The 25,926-nt window shown below is 41.8% G+C and overlaps 2 protein-coding genes across 2 annotated transcripts in view; one reads left to right on the top strand and one right to left on the bottom strand.

Annotated features, from left to right (window-relative positions):
- Positions 1 to 746: 746 nt before the first annotated feature.
- On the bottom strand, positions 747 to 25,602 carry LOC306928651 (arf-GAP with Rho-GAP domain, ANK repeat and PH domain-containing protein 1). Its single transcript, XM_079508921.1, has 27 exons — positions 25,454 to 25,602; positions 24,373 to 24,464; positions 23,810 to 23,868; positions 19,309 to 19,950; positions 18,579 to 18,701; positions 16,548 to 17,124; positions 16,295 to 16,414; positions 15,015 to 15,119; positions 14,555 to 14,615; positions 13,977 to 14,097; positions 12,913 to 13,070; positions 12,504 to 12,610; positions 9,819 to 10,018; positions 9,192 to 9,277; positions 8,545 to 8,727; positions 8,224 to 8,292; positions 7,740 to 7,842; positions 7,527 to 7,577; positions 7,220 to 7,352; positions 6,247 to 6,346; positions 5,769 to 5,970; positions 4,895 to 4,940; positions 4,568 to 4,764; positions 3,542 to 3,751; positions 3,201 to 3,306; positions 2,164 to 2,311; positions 747 to 1,512 (listed from the first exon to the last, which is right to left on the bottom strand). The coding sequence occupies exons 2-27, from the start codon at positions 24,462 to 24,464 to the stop codon at positions 1,459 to 1,461; spliced, it is 4,053 nt and encodes a 1,350-aa protein (XP_079365047.1). The 5' UTR covers positions 25,454 to 25,602; the 3' UTR covers positions 747 to 1,458.
- LOC306927712 (platelet-derived growth factor receptor beta-like) overlaps positions 12,358 to 25,926 on the top strand; it is a 52,441-nt gene continuing 38,872 nt past the window's right edge. Inside the window, exons 1-2 of the mRNA XM_079507544.1 lie at positions 12,358 to 12,432; positions 14,573 to 14,665. The gene's annotated coding sequence lies outside the window, so the exon portion shown is untranslated. The remainder of the gene's footprint in view (positions 12,433 to 14,572; positions 14,666 to 25,926) is intronic.

Raw genomic sequence — 25,926 nt, 5'->3', positions numbered from 1 at the left:
TTCTGATGGAGGAGTGGAAAAATGATGGAGAGTGAAAAATACACCGGTAAGTGTGCCAGCCAGGGGCATTCTTTTCTAGATTAAAAAAGGCAGATATCTGCAAGCTATTTTTAAATAGCCAATGTACAACAAAGGGACCGTAAAGAGGTTGAATTCTGATTTTCATATATTCATTCATTTTGTTGGGGACCCAACAAGTGTAATGCTTAATTGGGTCGTCCACTCACAGTTAACAGCCTTTGTATTGAGTTTGTGCTCGAAATGTACTGTAATTCTGCAAACCGTTAATAAATATTTCAATCAATCAATCACTCAAACCCGCTCAAGGACCCCTGGCGGTCCCTTGACCCCACTTTGAGAACATCTGGAACTGGGATGGGACACGTACCTGGCGTCTCTACAGGGGGGCATTGCCCCCCAATGCCCAATTGGACATTCTGCCCCTCCAGTTAAGATTGGCCAGTAGTACCATACCCTACCAATACATATTTTAATATGTTTTACAAATGTTAAATATATAAGTTCTTAATGATTATTATTCATTTCATTTAATTTTATATCACACATAGTATTATAATGTTCAACTAACTTCAACATATGTCCGTTTGTTTGTTTGTCTGTTGTTGGTGCTGCTGCATAATTGTAGCCTACTTGTAGCCTTTTTCAACGCATCACTTTGTTAATAATAGGTAAGTATTTGTTATACATAGGGGGGTTTGACAAATTAAGTGCCCTCTTTGGAAAAAACTATGCCTGCTGCTGATTTGTGCCTGGTGTACAATGGCAATAAGCAGACGGTGCATTGGGATTGGACAGATGTGGCACTATGTTTATTGTAGTTTGGACATCGATGCAACTTACAACTTACAGATTGTAGCTTTAAAACCATTAAGCAATTTACCAGCTAGAGTATGTACAATAATGTGAGGATACATTCTATAGTTTCAGCACAGAAAAACAAAACAAAAAAAACACCTGGCCTTATGTCTCACCACAAACAAGAATACATATATTAGTAAGTATTAGTAATATGAAATGAGACATTCATAAATTTGAATGTAAAAATAATAGAAAACTTTAACATGAGAGGTAAAACCACCATTACAAAAGAAAACTTCCTGTACCTTGTATAAACTGCTGTTTCAGACCAGCTAACCTCAAAACCATTGTGCTCTGCTGCCGCTTACATTTGGTTGTGTTAGTGATCATGGTAAATAGACTAGAGTGTTTTCCATTACAGTAGCATTGGCTGAAGAACGCCAGCTAAGAGCTCAAATGTAAACTGTTACTCCCAAGTTAATCTCCACTGATATAGAATATGCGGTAGCCGGTAGGCCTATATACAGGTATATGTGCTGCCCAAACATTGCATGGAAAGTGACATTCCTCCTCTCATCCATTTTCTTCTCTTTCTTCGGTTAATTTCCTCTCTCCTGTCCTGTGTTGTATCTGGGCATTTTAGAAGACTGTTATCTGTTCTTCACCCTCCTCTGCTTTGTCATCCTCAGGGCTCTGTGGAGAGATCATATGGTGTCAATATTATAGCTCTCCTCCAGTTATCCATGTGCATCCTTCATTTAACCAGGTCATTCCAGTGCCTATTCCAATGCCCCCTCAGGTAGGTTTTTAAACTATTTTCAGCAATGGATAATCATTTTTTTGATGGGTAGATCTTGTTGAGTCATTTTGAAAGTAGCTCTCAAGTCAAAAAAGTGTGGGCACCTATGATATACTGGCTCAAGTACCTAAACAAAAATGTGTCTTTTTAAAATTAAAATAATTAGGTTGTGTCAAAACGGGTGAGCCTAAAATCCAGCGTGACTGCAGAGTCAGGCTGGGTTTGGACAACATGACAAGCCAGAATGATGGCCAGCATGTGTCATGCACATACTCTAGTGTCATGTCTCCATGAAACCTTCATACAGTGCATCTTATTTACAGACCTTGCAAGTATCCAAAATTTCACACACCACAGTTTTAAGTGAAGCTAAACCTAGACAGGATGCCTGTTGGTACATGTAGTCTGTAGAGAGGTGGTGTTGAAGGCAAACACATGTGTACGCCTGCACAAACCCATATGCACACACACACACACACACACACACACACACACACACACACACACACACACACACACACACACACACACACACACACACATACCAGGAACAGCAAGGTGTGATGGATGATGAGTTCCTTGGTGAGGCGGACCATCTCTGGGTTCATGGCCAGTTCCTGGAACAGGGTGGGAACCAGAACCACGGCCAGGTTATGAGATGTCATACGGTTCTCAGAACTGAAGATCTGAACCCTGAGAGAAGACAGGAGAGGAGGGGGAAAACTTTAAGACATTGTGAAGCTAAACGACATATATGTTTAAAGGATAATTCCATGCTAGAAGGCTTTCTTACCTTTATTTGTAGTTACGTCCCCACCAAAGAGGTCCAGGTGTTATTTTATGTAAAAGTGCATTATTTCCCCTACCATAAGCCCTCAATGAATTGAATTGCATTGAATTGAATGGGGCATTGGGGTGTTGGGTTTTTGTGCTAATTTGCTTATTTCCATCGCTCAAAAATCTTTTGGTTTTTTTGTATATCTCTTCATAATGTAAATAGTATCCCAAGCGGCACACTTTACTACTTATTTCGATATAAATAAGCGAATTAGCACAAAAACCCAACCCCCATTGAGGGCTTATATTAGCCCTCAATGGGGCATTATTGGTAGCCAATAATGCACTTTTGCACAAAATAACACCTGGACCTCTTTGGTGGGGACGTAACAACTACAAATAAAGGTAAGAAAGCCTTCTAGCATGGAATTCTCCTTTCATTTCATATAATCCATTTTAGTGGTGTTCTGGTGCCGGCTCAGTGTCGCTCACTGAAAATGGCACATGTACAAGTTCACAACTTGTCACACTGCAACGCATTGTGAGCTTGAAGATAGGCTATTTACATGGGTTCGAATGGGATTTAGTGTGTGTGTGTGTGTGTCATATACTTGATAAAGATCTCACGGTCGAAACGTCGTATACCTGTGCTGTTTTGACGCTATTTTTTATTCTTTTTCTTCAGCATTCAGCATTCAAAAGTGAGTTGCGACCCCTCACTTTGTTCTACATTTTCTGTTTTTACAGTCTGGCTCAGCAACAAAGAGGATGTGCGTGTTTTTCTCTGAATGTGTGTGTCTCTCACATGTAGAAGTGTTCACAGAGTGCGTTCAGCGTAGCTCTGTTGTCACAGGGCAGTTGTCGTAGTAACCGCCTGTAGGCCACCAGTCTGGCCTGCTCATCTGTCAGGGCTGAGTTATAACAAAGAGGGACATATAGAATAGAATCATAGAATTAAAAACATGGTTTTGTACCAAAGAGACATTTTTTAATGTGATTTATTTATTTGTTCATATAATGATATGCCCAACATAAGGAAAATTGCCGATCAGCTCATAACACATCTTAATGTGAGGCATTGAGATCTATTAGATTGGCTACTTTTAGGGTTAAGTATATAGGGCTTAAGTGGTTAAGGGCATTCACCTGCAGCCTCCACCCACAGTTTCCTTTGATCCAGTGGTATGAGTGAATCCTGCCTGCGGACACATTGCTTGAGGGCAGAGGCAGTGTCCAGGATGCCTTGTTCGTCTTTCTCCAGAGGGGTGGAGCTTGGCGAGGTCGTCAGGGCTTCTACCAATTGGGAGACTTTGGTGACGAGGCCACAGCGGCGGTACACACCCTCCACCTTAAGGCCTGAGACAAGGATTGCAATCCAAAAGACAAAATATTCAAAACACTTATATTTGTCAAGTACAATACGTTGCATTTCACTTGAGTAATAATAACAACAACAACAACACATAAGTATGACACCTAGGAGGACAGACTCCAGGGAGAAAACAAGGTTTTTGTAACCTGTATCTGTCATTCCTACCTCGCAATGGCAAACAAGGGCTTTCTGAAACAAATCAAAATGGGTTCACTACTTGACACTTAGTTTAATATAGTGCACATATATGACATCTGCTGGTGAAATAGATGTGGTGCAGTCAAATTATGTTACAGGACGTGGATTCGTTTGGATGTGATCCTTTATGCACATGTGACTTTAGATGATATGTGTTATTTGGCAGGTGTGATATAGGCTATAGGCTATGTTACTATTTTTTTTTGTGACCAAGTTTTTATTAAGCATTTTTCATTTTCATTACAAATCCCCTATGTTACTATTTATGTGTAACATAGTCTAGTGAGCTCTGAACTAAAACTGACTGACTGACTGACTGACTGACTGACTGACTGACTGACTGACTGACTGACTGATTGATTAATGCAAATGACAGATTTGATGACAAAATGGTATGTGATTACTGATTATACAGGACAGAAGGTGTGCTTGCTACACTTGCGATCAATTGCCTACCGAGTTTGATACATGCTTCAGTGTCAGATGTTAAGTAAGTCATGAGGACAGACAATGTGTGCAAATATGTGCAAGACAAGACAAGACAAGACAAGACAAGACAGACAGACAGACAGACAGACAGACAGACAGACAGACAGACTCACCATGCTGGGTTATATGCGAGATGCAGCGTTCAATTGCAGGTGGCACCTTGCCCCAGGTCAGCTGGTAGAGAGAGTTCTGTTTGGGCAGCAGAGAGGGGGACTTGGGGGGAGCGGCCAAGTTCTGACTGGCTACGAACTGGAGATGACTGAACCAGGTCTGGCAGCTGTGGTCTTCCTCAAAACATAGGGACACGGTCCTGAAATGGGAAGGACGATTAACATAACATGGAATGGATCATTTATAATAATATTAATTATAATAATATTAATTATTATTATTATTATTGGTATATTACTATTATTATTACAATTATTATTAGTACAGACCTTTCTCCAGTCACAAGAGCTATGGTGTGTTCAGTTGCATCCATTTCTGCAGGAGAGATGAAAGTTCCATGATGAGCAATTAGACAGAACTTTATTTATACCGCAAGGGAAATTCAGAGCTGCAGTTTGTCTAACGGTCACACACACACTGGCCAAGCAACCATTTAATTCAATGGTCACCCTCACAATTCTTTACAAAATTGCATGTTTTTAAGCTTCTGAGAATGGTGGTTGTTTAGTTGTTTGGTTCAAAACAACTGACCCAGGCTCCTTTGATGTAAGGATCTTTATTACACATTTTCACTTTCACTTTTTCTGTCAAGTTCCTACTGTGAAAGTTTGACTGACAGCCTAACTGGCAAACAAATTCCTCCCCTTTCATTTTGAAAACCAGACAGGATAACCAGACAGGATAACCAGACAGGATAGGACGTAGCCTACAAACTCTGTTAGGTTTGTTTTCAAGGTTCACCCAACAACTTTACTGCATGTTTACTTTCCACCCTTAAGCTAGAGGCCTAGAATTCTTGTTTTACAAAAGCACAGGATTTGCTAAAAGGTTCAATACTATGCTCTGGGTGATAACCGCACTTTACATCCACAATGTTGTGCTGGACAATAAAATCTATCTGTTCATTTAACTCTGAAGATTGTACAAATGGAACCAAATGCACCTTTAAGGGTTCAGTTGGTTTCATTTCGAGTGTATAGGAGAATTGGTGTGGTTGGTGGCTTATGCAGCACATATACAGTATATTGTAGATGTGGATCCAACAGAAATCTGTGTGTGTGTGTGTGTGTGTGGGTGTGTGTGTGTGTATGCGTGCGTGCGTGCGTGCGTGCGTGCGTGCGTGCGTGCGCACTTTGTACTCACTGTGACGTGTTTGTGTGTCTATTGTCAACCTCATTGGGTCTTGCGAACACATGGGGGCAGGGTAGATTATAGCTCCGCCCAAGAGGAGGACGGCCCACGCTTCAGGATGCACCAGGGCTCCGCCCACTCCCATGATGCTCACCTTGCTCAAAGCGAGCACCGTCCCCAGCTCGCATTCTGACATGCCCCCTGGGAGTATCACCTGTAGAACAGGGATGCATTGATGGATGGATGGATTGACAAAGCCTATGGGTTATGTAGTTGATTCTCCTGTTTGCAAAGGCTTGAACTGAGCTTAGAATAGTGACACAGTGAATTTAAGTGTGCTACTTAATAATAACAAATATTTCGAACGGTAAAAGTGCTTCTTAGATTTGATACAGTGTACACTGTTATCACTGTACACAGTATCAGATACTGTACATCACTGTAGGAGCACTCACATTAGTTGAATGCATGAAGAGAGACGGTTCTGTACCTTCACAATGTGGAAAAAGTGACTCTGCAGCGCCTCCAGTGAGTCAGCAGCACAAATCATGCGATCTGTCAGCGTCACCATCTCAAACTCATGACTGGGTCTAGATAACAAGTACAACACACACACACACACGGTTTAGCCAAGGGTAATTTTTCACTTTCTTCCCCCACATTTTTGGTGGCCAAACACATCTCCAAACCAGATGTTGCTTTTGAGCATTTTTGAGCGGATTTTCTTTTCATTTTCCAAAACAATTCTTAAAAATAAGGAAAAGTAATTAAAAAAAGCACGGCCTCCTTCTCACGTTCACTTGTCTCACGTACCAGAACCAAGGATGGGTGTTTTTGATGAATCTAACATGGTTAAAATGGAGTTTGGAGTTACAATGGGTTTGTATAGGAAGGGGGCAGGGCAGCTAAAATGAATATATAATATCTAAATACTGAATCATGCAACTTAAAAACTGTCTGGGGTGTTCACATAAGCCTGAGTAGACTATAAAATGGCCCAACATGTTATTGAAAGTGAAATATCCATTTAAGTAAGGCAGTGTTTACCCGGGTGGTGTGGTCAAGTGGTTGAGTAAAGCAGTGTTTACCCGGGTGGTGTGGTCAAGTGGTTGAGTAAAGCAGTGTTTACCCGGGCGGTGTGGTCAAGTGGTTGAGTAAAGCAGTGTTTACCCGGGTGGTGTGGTCAAGTGGTTGAGTAAAGCAGTGTTTACCGGCCGGGTGGTGTGGTCAAGTGGTTGAGTAAAGCAGTGTTTACCCAGGTGGTGTGGTCAAGTGGTTAAGTAAAGCAGTGTTTACCCAGGTGGTGTGGTCAAGTGGTTAAGTAAAGCAGTGTTTACCCAGGTGGTGTGGTCAAGTGGTTGAGTAAAGCAGTGTTTACCGGCCAGGTGGTGTGGTCAAGTGGTTAAGTAAAGCAGTGTTTACCCGGGTGGTGTGGTCAAGTGGTTGAGTAAAGCAGTGTTTACCCGGGTCGTGTGAACACAGACAGGACCTCTCTTAGGTCCAGGACGTCGCAAGCCGCAGATTCATTCTCTAACGAGAACAGGAAACGATCGCCTTCCAGTTTTCCATGAAGCTCCTCATCCTCTTCATCGACACCTGGAACACGCGTACCCCGCACACACACACACACACACACACACACACACACACACACACACACACACACACACACACACACACACACACACACAAATATACATGTGAATACAGACATTGAATACACTCTCAATCAGAATAATAGACAGTGGTTTAAACCAGTAATAGACCTACCTGAGGGGATAGAGTCACGATCGGCCGACTGAGGAAGGTAGGGTGGGACCTCTGGAAATAAAATCACATGAATCAACAAATGTCAAAAAAGCAATAAAGAAATGACTGTGCGTGCGTGCGTGCGTGCGTGCGTGCGTGCGTGCGTGCGTGCGTGCGTGCGTGCGTGTGTGTGTGTGTGCGTGTGTGTGTGTGTGTGTGTGTGTGTGTGTGTACCTGTGTATTCATTATGTCTGAGCAGCTCAGTCTGCAGGGTTCGGCCTGCCTTCTCAGCCAGAGAGGTGAGAGAGCCACTCTGTGTGTCTTCCCCCTGACACACCTGTACAGACAGGACGTTACACTGTAGTTACTTTACTACTGTTACTTAATCCATACACATACTACTACAGTGTAGTAAACTATAGACTGTATGAAGTAACACTGTACCACATAACTATACTACACTGTAGCACATGTACAAATGGCAACTTGAATCAAAGAATTAGAACAATTTTTTACACTTAGTGTTACCCATGCTGAAGAATGTACTGTATATGTTTCTAAAGTATATAGCCTACATTATATTCTAAGCGTACTGAAAAATATATATTTTCTCCAAATGTTATCTTGATTCCATTACAGCCTACTAGACATTTTCTGTAACTATAAAATAGAATAGAATAGAATAGAATAGAATAGAATAGAATATCAGTGTTCAAACCTTGGCTCCAGAGCAGATTAGGAACATGGTCTCTTCTACATCGTCACTACATACAACCTCACACAGCCTCTGGATACACACACACACACACACACACACACACACACACACACACACACACACATAAATATTTTATGTATACAGTAATTTATCTTATTTAATGAATTGCTTTTCTTTTATGTAATACACTCTACAAAATACACATGGATTAACAACTTTCCCCTAGAGGGCGCCCTTCACTGACGTTATGGTTTGTAGAGCAACATCTCTCTCTCATTCACCCACACACACACACACACACACACACACACACACACACACCTGATTCAGTAGTCTTTGGGATGAAGCCAGAGGGTGGGCTCGTCTGTAGCGTCCCTTGGTGTATTTGTCCCAGATAAACTTTGACCTCTGCTCATTGGAAGAATCCGGAAGCAGTTGTTCTGGTGCTGGGATAATTGGAGACCAGATCTGATTGGCCACCCTGTTACCGTAGCGAACAAACAGCTGGGGGCAGAGCCGTGACAAAGAAGAATAGACAGAGATTGTGATTAATTTGTTGAGACAGAAACAAATTAAATTGATAAGAAATGAGAGAGAGAGAGAGAGAGAGAGAGGGGGGGGGGGGGGGGGGGCTGGAGTGTCACAGTAATTGTGATTCCCTCCCTGTCAATGTTTTTAATTATGTTGTAAAACCACACCAACATGTGAACTGAGCGGTGCAGAGAGAGAGAGAGAGAGAGAGAGAGAGTGTGTGTGTGTGTGTGTGTGCGTGCGTGCGTGCGTGCGTGCGTGCGTGCGTGCGTGTGTGTGTGGCCGATACGCAGATAGGTTGAAAAGTGTTGAAGTGGTTCTTTAACTAACACTCTATAATAATGATTACTATCCGAATAAATATCTTTGTCCTCTGCCATCTTTTGGTGGTGTGTACTGTACAGATGGTACAGCCCAATGATCAATCTCACCCTCACCTGCATCAATGGTTCAGTCCAGACCTTGTCATCCAACTTGAGGCTCCGAACTTTGGACACACGACTGCCCATTCCACGGTGATGCCCTGTGTGTGTGTGTGTGTGTGTGTGTGTGTGTGTGAGAGAGAGAGAGAGAGAGAGAGAGATTAATTCATTCATTCATTAATCTGGAAGACTAATGATTTAGCTGATGGATTTCTTAGCTAGATATCTTTGAGTGTTACAGATCACCTCTGACAGCTGGCTACTGTTAAAAATACAAACGGGTCGTTATTACTGCCAATTAAATAATATATTATCTGTTCATGGTCAAACCGGTTTGTTAGAATTCCAAGTGAAACTTGTGGTTCAGTTGGAATGCAGGAATCAGTTTGAAAGGGAAGTGTGGAAACAGCTATAGGTTATAATAGATATTAGATAATAATAATACTTAGATAATACATCTATAGTAATTAACAAGTCTAATATTTTTGCTACACGCTCCCTCATACAATTTCCATTGAAATGAATTACTTCAGCCGGATTTATGTCTGGTTGAGTTTCCTATGTAAGTTCAACAAAGCACTGATAGCATTTTTAACATTGACAGTCATGCAGCCAGAATGGGGATCATATAATAACTCTTACCAGCACATGGCTCACAGAGGAGCAGCAGCAGGTTGACGGAGGCCCATTCAGGGTTAGCTGCACTACAATCACCACAGACCTTGTTAAAGGGGCTCTCCCACAGACGTTGTGCCACCAGGCTGCAGGACAGGGCACTGCGGATGGTGGCGTTCAGACGGTCCAGCCAGACAGGCAGGTCCTTGGACGACTCAACAGAAAAACTGAAATAGGAAGACATTGAGGGAATCATTAAAAGAGACAGAGAAAAATATCAAGAAATGAAATGGAATCAGAGCAAGAAAGCAAATGGTTAACATGAAAGACCCATGGCAGAGATGCCAGCCAGGCCTAGACAGATTGATTGCTGGCAATGCTGAGCACAGCAGTCGAGAGTTACAAAGTTACTGATACAGAGGAAAAGTACTGTCAGCAATACAAAGGTAAGAAATAAGAAGCACCATCATCAACAGTAGGCTATACAAACTGCAAAGAAAATAACCATACACTCATTACACTGGCAGAAAATGGAGGTGTAAAACTATCAGCATCATATTTCCTGTGCAACATACAGTAGAGCTAGAAGAGGGCCAGCTATGGCCATACAATTGGCTGAGATCTGGCTATGTCATGACTCATGGGACATATGTGGCGGCCCAAATCTGGCTGAGATCTGGCTAAATTATGGGCCATATGTGGCCCAAATCTGGCTGAGATCTGGATATGTCATCATGTCTGGCTGAGATCTGGATGCATTGCATATGATGGCACTTGAGTGATCCAGACTGGATCACTCAAGTGCCATCATATGCAATGCTTTATGTGGGCAGAGTGTAAGTGGTCTGTGTGGCCCGGCTCATAGCTATACAGTAATATTTGTTTTAAACATTTTATAAAAAATTGTTTATAAAATAACACATCGTTTGTGTTGAGTGGAACTGGAAATCTGGTATAGGCCTATATCCACATTTTGAAATACAAAAATAGCAAAAGTAGTAGATAGGCGGTTCGACAGGCATTAGTCCGACACTCTACCCCACCCCTAACGTTACCTAACCCTAACCTCACAGGGACGCCACGGGTGAGTTTTAACCGGCCACCACGCATGTGTCGTAACCAGCAACGCATGTGGGGAGCCACAGATGAGTTTTAAAAACGAGTCGCTTTGTGCCATGTTTCTGCTACTTTTGGTGGTTTTGTGTGATGCTGTAGGATGATCAAGTAATATCAATAAACACAAAATGTTAAAATGTGGAAATTCTACCCAACAAACAGCAACGATATAGCCGGCTGTGTGCAGGCTGAATACTCTCTCAGCAGGGGAAATGTCTACCTGGTAGCCCATTATTTTATGGTAGCACTGTCCAGGCAGCTACCATACAGTGCTGGCCTCTGCAGAGATATCAATGTCACTGTGATAGTGTGTGGCATATTCACTTTTACTCGTACCTGCTCTCCACTTTGAGGAGTAGGAGCATCTCCCGCAATATTTAATCAGGAAAAGTTAAACATAGCCTACTGGTCAATTTTGTAAAGACGTAGGCCTATAGACAAATGAATTTGCAGGATTTGTGAAAGATGATGAGTGATTTTGATTTGGACTTTTGACTATACAAAACATGTACAGATGTTGTTTAATATGCCAGCTGGCAGCCCTATTTTACTTTTGCATAATAGTTTTGATGTAATAGGCTATCACTATACTTATAATTTATTTACCATGACGACTATCAAGGTTGGTTTGTATGATATGATTTAAATAGCTTGCATTCCTCTCTGATTCCATAGCTCTAATGCCTTGGACCAGCTCTACCTCCAAAGCATACAGAATTGATAGACCATAACAAGGACTAGTCTGTCAAGGTCGAGTCCTAATGCTGGTAAACAACAGACTACAATAGCCTATATTAAAGATATCATAACGGCAGCTAAGAAGATGACTACTATGATCAAGTATCTTATCATGTCTTCTACGGTGGCAGCGGTGGCCGAACGGATAGCGGCGCGGTCTAGATACCGGAAGGTTCCCAGTTCGAACCAGCCGTCCGACACGTTAAAATTACCACCGCTGAAATGCCCTTGAACAAGGCATCAACCACTACGATGAAATGTGTTCTATGAGCAGGGCCTGGCTGGAAACAAGTTCTTGAGCTTAGCCCAGATACCCTGGGTAAATATAGATTTCATTTCATTTCATTTCATTTCGGTAGAACATTTTTCCTCCGAGGTGGAAAGCCTGGTGACGCGAGGTTAGTAGAACATACAAAAGCCACAGGTTGAATACATGAGGGACTCTAACGAGGTGATGGGGGACAGCTGGTGGACCGTGGAGCAGCAGACTGCAACACACACGTGGGGGAATCAGACAGGAGGGCATTGGCCAGAGCCGAAAAAACACCGGAGCACACAGGGAGGGAAGGAATAGCCTGGCTAATAAACCAGACTCAAATCAGGGAAGGAAGGCACAGTCGCGACAGAAGAAAAGACACATGAAATAAATGAAAATATTAAAGAAAATAAGTAATGGCACAAGAAAATAAGATGATTAAGAAGGGAGGGGGAGAAAAGAAAACAGAATACCAAAGAAAGAGAACATGCAGAAGAAAGATGACTAGAAGGCTGAGAAGAATGAGATGAGGTGAGGAAAAAAACCGAAACGAAAGGAAATAGACAGAGATAGGCCTATAGTTTAGGACGGTTTACACGTACTTGAATATTTTGTATGGAGTCATTAGGCTGAAACTGTGTTTTCCTGCCTGTTTCACTGATGCCACCTTCAGTGTAATGTAGAAAGAACCTACACCCAGCTGGTAGTCCTGGAATACATTAAAGGCAGTTCATTAAAGGCATCAGTTATCCAAACATAAATAATGGGTAGCTCCACCACAAAAAACAAACGAAATAAAAATGGCAATTAGCATTTGATGTAAAAATAACTTAAACAAAAAGTTGCATTTAAAAATAACTTAAACAAAAAGTTGATTTTATTTTCTAAACTCTGGAATAAAGGAGAAAGTTACAATAATTAAGAAGGTTGCAAAAAGCTTACTACCCATCTAATTCTTCAAGAATGTACACAAAATAGAGAACATTATTTTAAAAGACAGTTTGTATTTACCTCCTTATTGTGGTAAACCCAGAGGTCATGATCCCAGATAGCAGCATATGCTCGGCTTCGAGGATCCTTGATAGTGATTGGCCGATGTAGTTCTGGAGGGGTGGGTCTAGCCTGGCCACGAGTTGCGAGAAGAGAAGATACCCAGGCTTCTTGCACCGCTAGAATAGATATAGATATTTCCTATTCTTTAATTTATTATAACAATTTAGGCATTTAGCAGATGCGCTTTGTCTTTTCCAGTGAGAAAGTCTGTCTTATAAGAACATGTATATAACAGAATTGGCCTAGGGCTCTAGGGTTTGTGGTAAAGGAAAACAGTATATATAAACTGAATAACAAGTAACAAACGTACATCTTCATGTTTTTTCTGTAATTGACGTTTTCGGGCCGGGTAGAGTGTCAAATGTGTGCTAATTACATTAGTAAGGCCAGGCGGGGCCTCAGGCCAGCCAGTTATGGCCCAGTTAGGGCCCGTGATCTTCATATATGGAGACAGCCATATATGGAGCGTATCACGAGGCGTGACGGACTGACTGACATGAAATGCAGGTTTTCATAGTAAACTCAATAACTAGAAACTCAATAACTAGAAACTATCAAAAATAGGCGACACACGACGTGATACAAGGAGAGAACTAAGTGCTGGTGAGGTGGAGTCTGCAGAGGTGATAGTTTTCAGACTGTGGTGGAAAATGCGGTTTGTAAATTGTTTGTCAAACAATTTAAACAATTTAAAGACATGACATTATTCAGCCATAGATCATACTGCAAATCAATTTGCATGAGACATTCACAATTTAGCAAAATAAAATAAAAAATAAAATGCTGCTCTGATTATGTCATTTAAGGGAAATACAATACAAGATTTCTCTTCCTGGAGTGACATCTCCGCCTCTATGCTGAAATGGATTCATTTGTTGTGGCCTAGCTATGGTATTCACTAAATCTTGTTTTTGTCTCAGTATACACATGGAAATTGTGTTTTTGTTTCGTTTTTGTAGGTAAAAAAGAGAAATTGGAAGCTCTAGAATAGAACCCAATAGAATGGAATCTCTGACTCCTACCATCACTGTGGGCCATGAAGTCATAGTGTTTCTTCCTGAAGTAGATGGAAAATCGTCCCTTGTCCTGCTTCTTTATGTTGGTGATGTTGGAGACATGGAACACCACCTCACTGAACTTATCCTGGAAGGCAAAAAAGATATAGAAAATCCTTACCTGAGATGTGTCTTGTAATTCTATGTCACTGGAAATGATGATAATGGTAATATAGTGGTCTACATGTAGTCTCTCAAGACAGACTGTTGACTCAAAATCAAGGACACAAGGGCGCTTTTTGACGATGGGTCCTCAGATTGGACTACATGAGACAATCGCCAAACACTACAAAATCTGAAAGATCTCTATTCTCTATATACACACATTCTTCTTGAATAATGCACTTTAAAGTAAAGGTTGTGCTAAAATATTTCATGAGTTTGTGGGCACTTCGGGTTTGCACTAAAGCAGAACCTGTGGACAATTACAGAGTTATGGTCCAATGTAAAACCACCAAATAGTAAAGTTAAGTACCACAATGGTTAAACTTATTTTTAGACGGACAGAGTGTCAGAGACCGACCCATGCAGGGAAATGTACTCACTGTGCGTTTCTTCCACAGAGACATCACATGTCCATCCAGCGTTGCCCATAGCACACTGTGTCTACAGGACCATGCAACAGAAAATGGAAACAATTATATCTCGGCTGTACTGTAAGTATCTACAGTATACTGTCTCTGTCTGTGGGAAACCTCATATGTCCAAAACTGTTACTTTTCAGGATTCAAATTCATTTCAATCCACAAGCTCGAAACGTTTCGCGTCACACTTTGCGCCACGCTTCACTTCTGAGCTTGCATATATGCTTCTTTTGATTATTTTGTGTGAAACTGTAGTCTGATCAAGTATAGGGCACTAATTCACAAAATTTAAAATAAAAATAAAAAACGAATATGGAGATGAGATGTTTCTTCCCGACAGCAACAATATGTATCTATAACTATGTAATGTCTATCTTATCTAGCTTACTGTCTGTCTGTCTGTATACATAGTGTATCATACCTGAATCCTTTCCATACATCCAGCCAGCCGGTTTGGACCACATCGTTTTTCACCTGCTGGGGAGTCAGAGCTCCCTTCTTTCTTGACACACGAATGGTCGCAGCCCTGAAGGCCAGACACGCACACACACACACACACACACACACACACACACACACACACACACACATACACACACACACACTGGTATTAAGACAATGGCACAGAACGGAATTCTGCATCACATTCTCATCACTTTCTCATCCAATAGTCATGTTTTGATGTCTGGTCACTTACCTTTGGCATCCAGGTGTGACAGCGTGCGTAACTATTTGGCGTATTTGCGTATGTTGACGCTAAAGGAATACAAACCATGTTGGCTAAACATAGTCCAAGTGGAAACTGTATAGTATGTAACTTTGCCCTGTGTTTACTTAAAAAAGCTATATGTTTACCTGCATAAACACACTAGGCCTATACTCTCTCTTGACAATTTGAGCTACAATGACATGCCCAAAATATAGACGGCAGGGTTCATGTGGTTACCTCCTAAACTTACCCTAATCATCATCATTTCATCATTTTTCGACCGCGGTCGAGATCATGGATTTCACAATGCCACGCCAGACTTCCCGGTCCTTCATTACCATCCCCAGTTCCTGCTTACTGATGCATGTGTCCCTAGCGATGACATCAGGGTACGACAGTTTTCTACCTCTGGTCTGCTTTGAGGCAGGACTCCAGAGAAGAAGGGAAGATATAACCTCATTGTCAGCTCTGTAGCAGTGGCCGGCAAACTGTGTTCTTCTGAATTGGACTAGTGAAGAAACACAGGGAAGGTTGCCGTATATTAGATCAGTCGATGGGTGGCTCTTCCAAGACAGATTTTGCGCTCTCATTAGAAGGCGGGTGTAAGTGCCATCCAACCGTTTCTCTTGTTTCTTACCCTAATATATGAACCCTACATCAAGCTCACTGAGTCAACGTGGTCTAGACTACTCTGCATTGCATCTGGATGCCAAAAGTACATGAACAAATGTCAAAATATGACAAGTACAGGATGGGAAAGTGTTGAATGAATACTGACACACAGTCAGAGATACTGTGAAAGAAATCTGTGTGTGGACAAGTAGTGTTGAGTGGATGTGTGTGTGTGTGTGTGTGTGTGTGTGTGTGTGTGTGTGTGTGTGTGTGTGTGTGTGTCTGTGTGTCTGTGCGTGCGTGCGTGCGTCTGTGCGTGCGTGCGTGCGTGCGTGCGTGCGTGAGTGCGTGCGTGCGTGTGTGTGTGTGTGCGTGGGCACCTCGGGGTCTTCTGCTTGCGGGCATTGCCCTGATCTTGTAATTGCTTGGTAGTGTTGGGAGGGGACGGGGGTGCCCGACAGGGGATCAGACGCCCGCGATCCGATTGGCTGGTTGGAGGTCTGCAATACAAACGGTTCCAATCATTATGTTTTATTATTTTGAATTCCAGACTTTTACTACAACAAATTGAATGAGTACTTCTTCCACCACTGCCCACAGATTGGGAATCGCTGTCCTATCTGTTTTATTTACCCATTGGTGTTGGCAGTGCAGCCAGGGACAGGACCATCGGTGTAGACAGGGACAGGACCATTGGTGGGGACAGTGCAGTCAGGGACAGGACCATCGGTGTAGACAGTGCAGTCAGGGACAGGACCATCGGTGTAGACAGTGCAGCCAGGGACAGGACCATTGGTGGGGACAGTGCAGCCAGGGATAGGACCAGCGGTGTAGACAGTGCAGCCAGGGACAGGACCATTGGTGGGGACAGTGCAGCCAGGGACAGGACCATCGGTGTAGACAGTGCAGCCAGGGACAGGACCATTGGTGGGGACAGTGCAGCCAGGGATAGGACCAGCGGTGTAGACAGTGCAGCCAGGGACAGGACCATTGGTGGGGACAGTGCAGCCAGGGACAGGACCATCGGTGTAGACAGTGCAGTCAGGGACAGGACCTTTTTCAAGTTCTCCTGCCTTCGGCTTATTATCAGCTCCTGAATCTTCTTCCTCATTGGACGACTCTGTGTCGGGTTCCTCTTCACATCCCCAACTGGCCAGCACAGTGATGTAGGGATCATGACCTTTTATGGTCATGGGGGAGGGACTGGAAACTAAGCGCAGGAGGGGAAAAAAAGTAGGGATCAGACAGCTATTCAGTATTTTAGCCGTGACGTGAGTGCCCCCCTCCAGAGATACTTCCGGGTCCTACTTTTGTGTCACTTTTGTGTCCCCATGGAGTTATTGTGTCCCTCCGTCGGACTAAATCTGAGACAAAAACAACCACGAAAGTCTAATTTTACCGCTTTCCTTGCAACAACAAAGCTACTGGTCTCGCAAATCTGTCTGTGACAGGCCGTCTGCCCCACACGGAATACTATCGCCATTTTATTTCATTGTGTCAACTAAATCCTCATTAATGGAAACTAGATTCAACGTACTCAACACTGCACACATTCTAAATATGCCCCCGAAATATTGTACTGAGCAAATGGACCACCTTCAATAATAATGATAATAATAGTCTTTATTGTCTCCACATCATATATTTTCTTTGTCATGGACACTTGCACAGAACATTAATAATTCTACTCGAGTTGGAAGCATTAAGACCCATTTTAACCCTCAATGGTTTCCTTTCTGATAAATAACGCCATTGTAAAAAGATTCTATTTACAATGAGATGCGGACGGGAGCTGGTACCACTTGGACCCGGACGTAACTAGGACTACAAAATCGGACTTAAATACAGAATAGGAGCCAAAAGCCAGTGGTTCTCAAAGTGGCGTTTCGGGGACCCCCAGGGGTGTTTGAGTGGGTTCCGGGGGATAACCAGGGTATCTTTGAGGGGCGCTAGCCCCTCCTATGTCCAGCTTTAAGGGTTTGTGTAAACACAAACATTGTTTTTCTACCACCACCTATGACTAGTTTTGAGTGTTTGTGTAAAAAGATCACACCTGTGTGAAGTGAGGGACGCTAATATATTAAAGTCTAACTCATGTTGCTATGATTAGGTGATGTAATGATGATGTAAAACAAACGTGTCAAAACAAACATTAAATTCTCTGTATTCTTAATGGGATTTAATGTTTGTGTTAGGGACAAGATGACATAAAATTTCCCTTCATTGTCAATGGTGTTTTTAAAACAAACATTGCGTAAACACAAACCAAAAATTGAAGACAAATGTGAGGACGCAAATTGTGATTGGCCAGAATGAGATGATGTAAGAGCACCCCTCAATTCACACGGGTGTGATTTAAAAACAAAAGTATGCTTTCTTAATAACAAAATCAGTTCACCAACTTCAACCCTGCTGTATACATTGGCTATGTGAATGCATCACAACGGTCACATTGCTCATATATCTGCTTTCTTGTTTTACCCTTTTTGAAACATTTGGAATATTTGCGAAACAATTAGGGTCCCAGGCACAAAATATTTTCTGATTGGGGTTCGCGGCCATATTCATTTGGGGGTTAGAAAAGGTTTGAGAACAACTGCCAAAACCACCACTTCTAGGATGGGAGTAGTAAAATAGTGCATAATTCATTATTCAATACAATACCTTTATCCATTGGTCCAGGACTGATAGGGCCCTCTGTGGATGGGAAGTTCAGAAGAGCAGTCTGGTCCTTGGTGTGGTCCAATGAAGCCATCACCATCCTGGACAAGGCCTCAACATCTGGAACTGTTTATTGTCATCATCATTAATATTATTATAATTATTAGTATTATTTTACATCTCAAAGGGATAGTTCACCCAAAAAATTGCTTATTTTCTATCAATTAAACACCCCATGAAGCCTTGAATTCATGGAAATGTTTTTGTTGCGTTACTAAGCCAATACTCTGATAACCGAGTCTCCTCAATGGAGACTCTTTAAGTCTCCTATAGATACTGGAGACTCTGCCGGAGTCAAAACAAAAAAGTGTCCATGAATCCAAGGCTCCATGGGGGGAGTAATCGATAGAGATTGAAAAGTCATTTTGGGGGTGAAGTTCACTATCCCTTTTGCCAACATGATAGCCAGGTCCAGTAATATGCAGTGGTTCTCAAACCGTTTAATTTCAAAGATGTATAACTCTGAGAGTGTACTAATTTAACCTGAACTATTTGGTTCTATATGGGTCCATGTGTACACTCTCAGAGTTATAGTTCTGTAAGGGTCCCCTTACAGATCCCTGAAGAACCCCTTCAAGCAACCCTGAGAGTACCTGGCCCGTACTTTGAGAACCACTGCAGTAATATCAGTTGTATTGATTGATTGATTGATTGATTGATTGATTTGATGTACCTGTATGGCTGTTGGCCACAGGCATAGGGTGAGAGGGAGGGCGATGCATCTCGTTCATGGGAGCAGTGGGCATTGTGACCGACATAGGACCCAGGTTAGGATGATGAAACATGGCAACATTAGGGTCAGAAGCAACATCCCCTGCTAAGCCTGGCATATGGGTGGGTATGGAGCCATTGAAGCTAGCTGCACCATATGAGTATGGCCAAACATTGGTACTAGGGCCATGATGAACGGCATTGGGCGGCATGGCCACTGTGGGGCAGGGAACAATCCCTGCAAAGCTTGGAATATGGGCGGCCAAAGAGCTAACTATGTTGTCTAAGCTAGGTACATTGGAGCCGGAAGTAACAGGGTCAAGAGGTGGTGCGCTAGCAGCAGTGGCAGGGTTGGTGACAGAGCTAACAACCCCTGCCAAGCTAGGTATATGAGTTGCTACACTGCTAGCCAAGCTATCTAGGCTAGGCGGAGCTGGGCTTGGTGTAGCGGCAGCAGGTGGAGGGTTGGGAGGAATGCCGGCGATGGAATTAGCAACCCCAGCCAGACTGGGGATGTTGAAAGAGATGATGTTTGCCACGCTAGCCAGGCTGAGGTTGGCTGGGTCCGACCCGTTGAAGAAAGGAGGAAGAGGATTATAGTTTCCTGCGAGAGAAGGATGGAGGAAAAGTTCAGGACTTATACTGTACTTTAGAAACACCACATGGTATGCTGATCAATCCAAGCAGAACTGAATGGAAGCACTTAACCACTCAAGCCCTATTTTATATTTCGTTGGATGAGGGTGTCACGCTGCGGAAACAGCCTCACAACGCATTGCGACACCTTGTGATCTTGTAGATGTGCTGTTTTTGTAATTTGTAAATATTTTCACCTAATGGATGGCATGACTAAAATAGATTTTGCAGAGCCAACATAATTATTGGGTCTGAAATTGTACTTTCATGGCTGAAAATGAATTTAGATTTGCTTTTGTTTTTACTATACGTTCCTTAAATCTCAGTTTTTCTTAAAGTGGTTATCTGCATGCCAGTGAGTTATTATCAGGACACGTGATGAATTATGCTAATGAGACACATGACAGTGCAGTAAAGGCCATAGTTCAGAAGTTGAGGGGTGGTGTTCCGTTCAAGGAGAACTGATTAAAAATGTTACAGACACTGTTAAACTGTTAAAACTGTTAAAAAAAGGAAGGATTCAACATTTTTGACAGTTGAATGTAATTGTTGTTAACCCACTTTAGAGCTTGAACCTATTAAGTGTCTTCATGTTAATATAATAGTACTCCCTATCCTACCGATGATAACATGGAGATAAGGTTGAGAAATAGCGTGTAAACTTTATTCATCTGTATTTTCACTTTCAACCTGACTGGCGTCCCTATTCTGGGCTTACTGTAGCAGATCTACAAGCTCGCAATGTGTCACAATGCAATGTGCTGTGATGTCGATCAACTATTTTTGATAAATACATTATACTTCTATACAATCTTATAGAAGTATAATATTATGGCTTATGTCGTTATATCAGTTTTTGTTTTTTGTTTTAGATTGTGAAAATCAACATGCTCAAAACAACCAAATTAAATCACGGCACAGAAAAGACAATATACAATACTGTAGTTTTCCCCATTGTCAAGGATCTAGCTGAGATTGAGTGATGTCAGATTGGTGGAGACTGGAGACGTGTTTGTGAAGCGAGAGAGAGAGACACACAGAGAGAGAGAGAGAAGGAGAGAGAGAGATTGGTATGCCTCAGTCAAAATAGAAAAATAGGAGGCTAAATTACCACATGCGTCGAGCTGTCTTTCAACTTTGTCTAGCCAAAACCGGTTTGAATGTTTTATGAAAATATTGTTCAGAAGTTAACCCTTACGACGCTACATGTTTTGTTCATATTCAACCAGGAAAGCTTACTAAGGCAAGTTAGGCAACATTAATGGCAAATTGAATTCAGTTCAGCACAGTTCTTATTCATCAAGGCATCGCTATCAACACATTAAGTTAACCACTTTCAACCTGTTGTTCATATTTGTGTTCATATTTTGGGCATGTCGTAAGTGAGAGTTGTCAAAAATTGTCAAATAGTTAAAATACCAGATGTAACGAGCTCACAAGATCGGCTATTTTCACTAAGACGCATTCGAGGAAGTACGAATACCTAACAACCAGACCAGCTGGCTCAACTTCAACATGCCTTGCTCAAGGGCATTTGATGTTGAGAGAGTACAGTAGTTGTTGAGAGAGCTTTTGATTGAAGCTTTTCTTTTATTAACAGCATGCAGGCAAATTGTTTCCATGTCAATACATATTTATGTAGTCATGATGTCATTATTCCGACGTACCATTGGTGCAACTGCGGCCCCGTTATAACTAACCCTAACCCTATCCTCAGACTAACCTAATGGTCAGAATAATGGGATGTCAGAATTTTGAACTGGTTTTCTCCAGTGACTTTTTTTCTTCCTGCTTGAGGTGCCGCGCGCTGGAACCCCTCATTGTTCCAGAGCTTTAGGTTACTTAACTGGGACTTATTGTAAGGTGATGACATCTCTAAAATTAGACTGACAGTCAATGTGTCTGTTTCCCGATCTCTCTGTCACATGGCACTGTTCCATTACTCTCAGCTGTTTAACTAGCCGAGCTGGTTTCTTAATTGTGTGAAAGCTACTGTATGCAGGGTTGGTTTGGTATGTCACTTCTGTCATGTACTCATCTGGATGAGATACTCATAAAATACTCCATGAATTCACTTTGTAATGTAAACTAATTATTTCAGGTCTACTGCTAAAACAGAATATAGTTTAAAATACATACTGTACATATAAAGGGCAGGCTAGAGTAGTGGACTCGTAATTTGTGAATTTACAGCTCCTCTGTAGCGTGACGAGTTCTGACAACTAGCTGGCATGACATGGCTTTATCTTTAAGCTCTAGAACAGGAATAGTGGCTGTACTGTCAACAATCATGCTTGCCAGCTTGACGACTGTTTTTGGAACTGTTTTTGACAACAAGCATTTGGAGTGATGGAATCCATCATTTTAAGAAACTGACTGCAAGTGCAACATTTCAGTCTCCAGTCCAGTCCATTTTTTGACAGCTGCTTATATGTAGCCTACAAGAAATTGATATATTTTTTAATGCGGCTTTCACCTTTTATTTTTTATATTTTTTATAGACAGACAGACAGTAGGCTGACAGGGAATGGGGGAGAGAGATGGGGGAGTGACATGCAGTAAAGGCCGTCGGGATTGGGAGTCGAACCCGCGGCACACTGCCAGACTGCCTGGACCGCTGAGCCACGGCCCAGGCCAAAAATGTATAGTTAAGAGTGCAAGCTTTAAAGCACCAGACAACATGTGCAACAAATATTCTTCTGTCTCTAGAATGGACAGGAATGATAGAGAAAGTAATACATAAACACTGTGTAAGGTAAATAAGCATTTTCTTTTTTGTTTGTTTGACTCCAAGGCAATAGACAAGCTGAGTCTTAGAAAGTCTAAACGCCTGTTGCCTTTGAGCAGTGATTCTCAAACCTCTTAATTTCAAGGACTCCCAGTTTGGTATGCATTAGGCCACGGACCCTCATAACCTTGAGTGTACAAAATGGAACCGTAAGGGTTCCCTTATTTCTATTAAATGGTTCCATTTGTATACACTCTCAGAGTCAGACCGGTAAGGGTGCATTTGGTTCCTAAATATCCTCAGCTGGGGGACCCCCTGGAACCCCAGAGGCTGTGCTGCTCCAATCTACCTTTTGGATTTTCATCTTGTGTGCAAGTGGAAGATTGTGTGCAAGACTTTTGGCCTAAGGGTGAGGTGTCACCAAAATCTGTATTTATCCTCCAGGAACATGAAGGCACACATAAAATGATGAGGCAATTTAACCAGTAGTTTTCGTTATATACCCTGTTTGGGACCAAAGTGTTGAATGGAACAACCACCCGTATATAAAAATATGACCGTAGGAAATGTGTACCAACATTAGACCCGCTGGCCTGCCAACAGGCCAGCTGCCATGCCCTTGACTCTAACTGAAGAGATATATTTATGGAACAGTTGGTGAAACTGGTGTCTTTATGTGTATAATGCTTGCAATATTACATCACAATCCAAGTCTGGAGAGATATAACTGTAAACCATGTAATCCCTGTAATGCTGCAGCATATCCCATCTCCAACAAATATCATAAAAGGGAGTCCCGCACTCCTAACTTACAACAATGTATTAATAGGGATACGTTGGGTCACTCAGACCTTCATCGGGCATCCATCTGCCTGCCTGACGAAGGTCTGAGTGACCCAGACGTTGTATCCCTATTAATACATTTGTGTAGGTGAAGACCTACCCTTTCCCTTTCTTTGCACTTCAAGATCATTACGGCTCCGTAGGTGTAGCCTACAAAATAACTTTTTCTTTAAAAAAGCCCAAATGAAATGGAAATATTCCTATATCCTTGCTCCTGCGTGCGTCCTGTGTTGTGTTTGCATTGTATATACTGTACCTGCGCTGTTATATTCACCATTAGATGAGGCCGGCTGCCAATTATCACCAGTCAGATCACTGTGAAATAAACAGGGGACATAATGAGGTTTCTGTGACTCAATAATTCAATTGTGCCCAATATTACCTGCTTCAGTGCTTGTTTACAAATTTGCATGAAAAAAACTAATTTGAACCCATTTTGGGCGGGAACCCCTCTTGGTGTTTTAAACATTATGTTATAATTTAGCTATTGAAAAATAGCAGATCTACAAGCTCATAGCTTGTAGGTCTGCTATTTTTGAAAAAATCGTGAAAATGTGGCGCAAATCCTGACAGAAAACTGTCAGGATTTAGATGACATTTTATAAATTTCAAAATCAGGCCTAAATGGGTTAAGTAAGACTTTGTTGAAAATCATCTATTTGATTAATTTGCTATTTTGTTGCATTTTCACTTGTGTTTATGTATTCAGTGGTACTACAGGCTACCTATAGTGTGTACTTGACATATATTGCTATAGACCAGACATCAATTTCACCATTAAGTCGTTGTTCTGTAAATGTAAATGAGTAGTGTTTGGACCTTTCTGCTGAAGCCGACTGCTGACTGTGCAGTCTGTCTCTTTTATATCGAGCTCTTGGCTTAGGTTTAGGAACAGGAAGATCTGAAGACATCTGAGAGAGAGAGAGAGAGAGAGAGAGAGAGAGAGAGAGAGAGAGAGAGAGAGAGAGAGAGAGAGAGAGAGAGAGAGAGAGAGAGAGAGAGAGAGAGAGAGAGAGAGAGAGAGAGAGAGAGAGAGAGGCCAAGGGAAGAGAATGTATTAGTGGTTTATTGGCTAAACCAGAAACCTGTTAAAAACCACAAATATCACTGTTACTCTTCAGGAAATGGCAAAACAAATGGTGTTCCAATGGATCCTCCAATGTATAGCCTAGTTGTCACAATTTATAAGCTCATATTAATACCTTTAAATATTTATACAATCCACAAACAGATTTTACCACTTATTCACTCGTACACACAAGTTGTTATAAGTCAAGAAGAACATCATTAGAATCAATCTCACTGACAAGGATTTAATGACATCACAGACCCTTTTCTATTTGAGTTGTCCCTATAACCAAAGTGTGTAATGCAAAATGTATGTTATACAATATTTGCTTTATAATACAAATTCATTAATTCATAATATCAATAGCACAGAGGCTGTCCGGTAGAAATAGGCCTACTTACTCAAACTGATATTGTACATTGTATACAAACTATCTGTATGACAGAGGTGGGTAGCAAATATTTAATCAGTTACATTTACTTTTTAAATATATTGTACTGTAAATATACATGTAATGCACATACTTGTGCACATTGATACAAGTATATTTGAGAGGCCACAATGTTTTCAAATTGACTTGGCTACATTCCACTTGTTAATATTTTTCTTACCCCCCCCCCAGCCCCTCCCCCCCATATATCTCATGGGGGCTATCATTCGTATCGTATCTTTATCTTTATTATTATTGTCATTGTTGTTGCAGTATGTTGCCTTATAGTGTATTGCTGACCTTCCCACAATTGCATTTTTCTGCCTGTACCTATATCAGCATTTATTGAACATTTATTCTTGTTCAAATAGACTTAATAACGAAAAGATTCTATTACTTACTTTTTTTGTCTTTTCTGCTGTCACTCAATGCTTAGAGTTTACTTTCCTTTTCGACACAAACACCACATCCACCGCTTCTCTGTCACACCTGATTTCCTTGGAGTACACTTTAGGAGGGTTTCAATCCTAGCTTCCCACTCTTCCTTATGTCCGCCTTCTTCTGTCTGTCTGCCTGCCTGCTTGTTGCTATGCTTGTTTTGTCTCTCTGTGTCTTTGTTGTCTGTGAATGACTCTGTCAGTCAGCCAGCTGTAAACACGTGGACCTGTCTTACCTGATGATGATGTCATCAGTGCCTGCACTGTAAAAAATGCTCCGGTTGGAACAAAACGTAGCCTACTGGCCTTTCCTCATAAACATGAGCTGAAACGTGACTCAGGATAGGTGAAAGATGTGAAAGTGCATGCCTCATTTGATTAATGAATATTTTCGTAGCGATTACTTTTTTTGATTAATCAAATAATCTGATGTTTTT

This window comes from Electrona antarctica (assembly GCF_951216825.1).
Source record: "Electrona antarctica genome assembly, chromosome: 8".
Classification (NCBI taxonomy): Eukaryota; Metazoa; Chordata; class Actinopteri; order Myctophiformes; family Myctophidae; genus Electrona; species Electrona antarctica.
This window is presented reverse-complemented; position numbering and strand designations above follow the sequence as displayed.

What these genes read in the sequence shown, in the direction of transcription:
- LOC306928651 (XM_079508921.1), bottom strand. Translation starts at nt 24,464, where the DNA reads ATGTCTTCAGATCTTCCTGTTCCTAAACCTAAGCCAAGAGCTCGATAT. An exon ending in TGTGGCCAACAGCCATACAG is followed by an intron (nt 18,702 to 19,308) that starts GTACATCAAATC and finishes GACAATAAACAG; the next exon opens with TTCCAGATGTTGAGGCCTTG. An exon ending in CTCTGTGGAAGAAACGCACA is followed by an intron (nt 14,098 to 14,554) that starts GTGAGTACATTT and finishes TTTGCCTTCCAG; the next exon opens with GATAAGTTCAGTGAGGTGGT.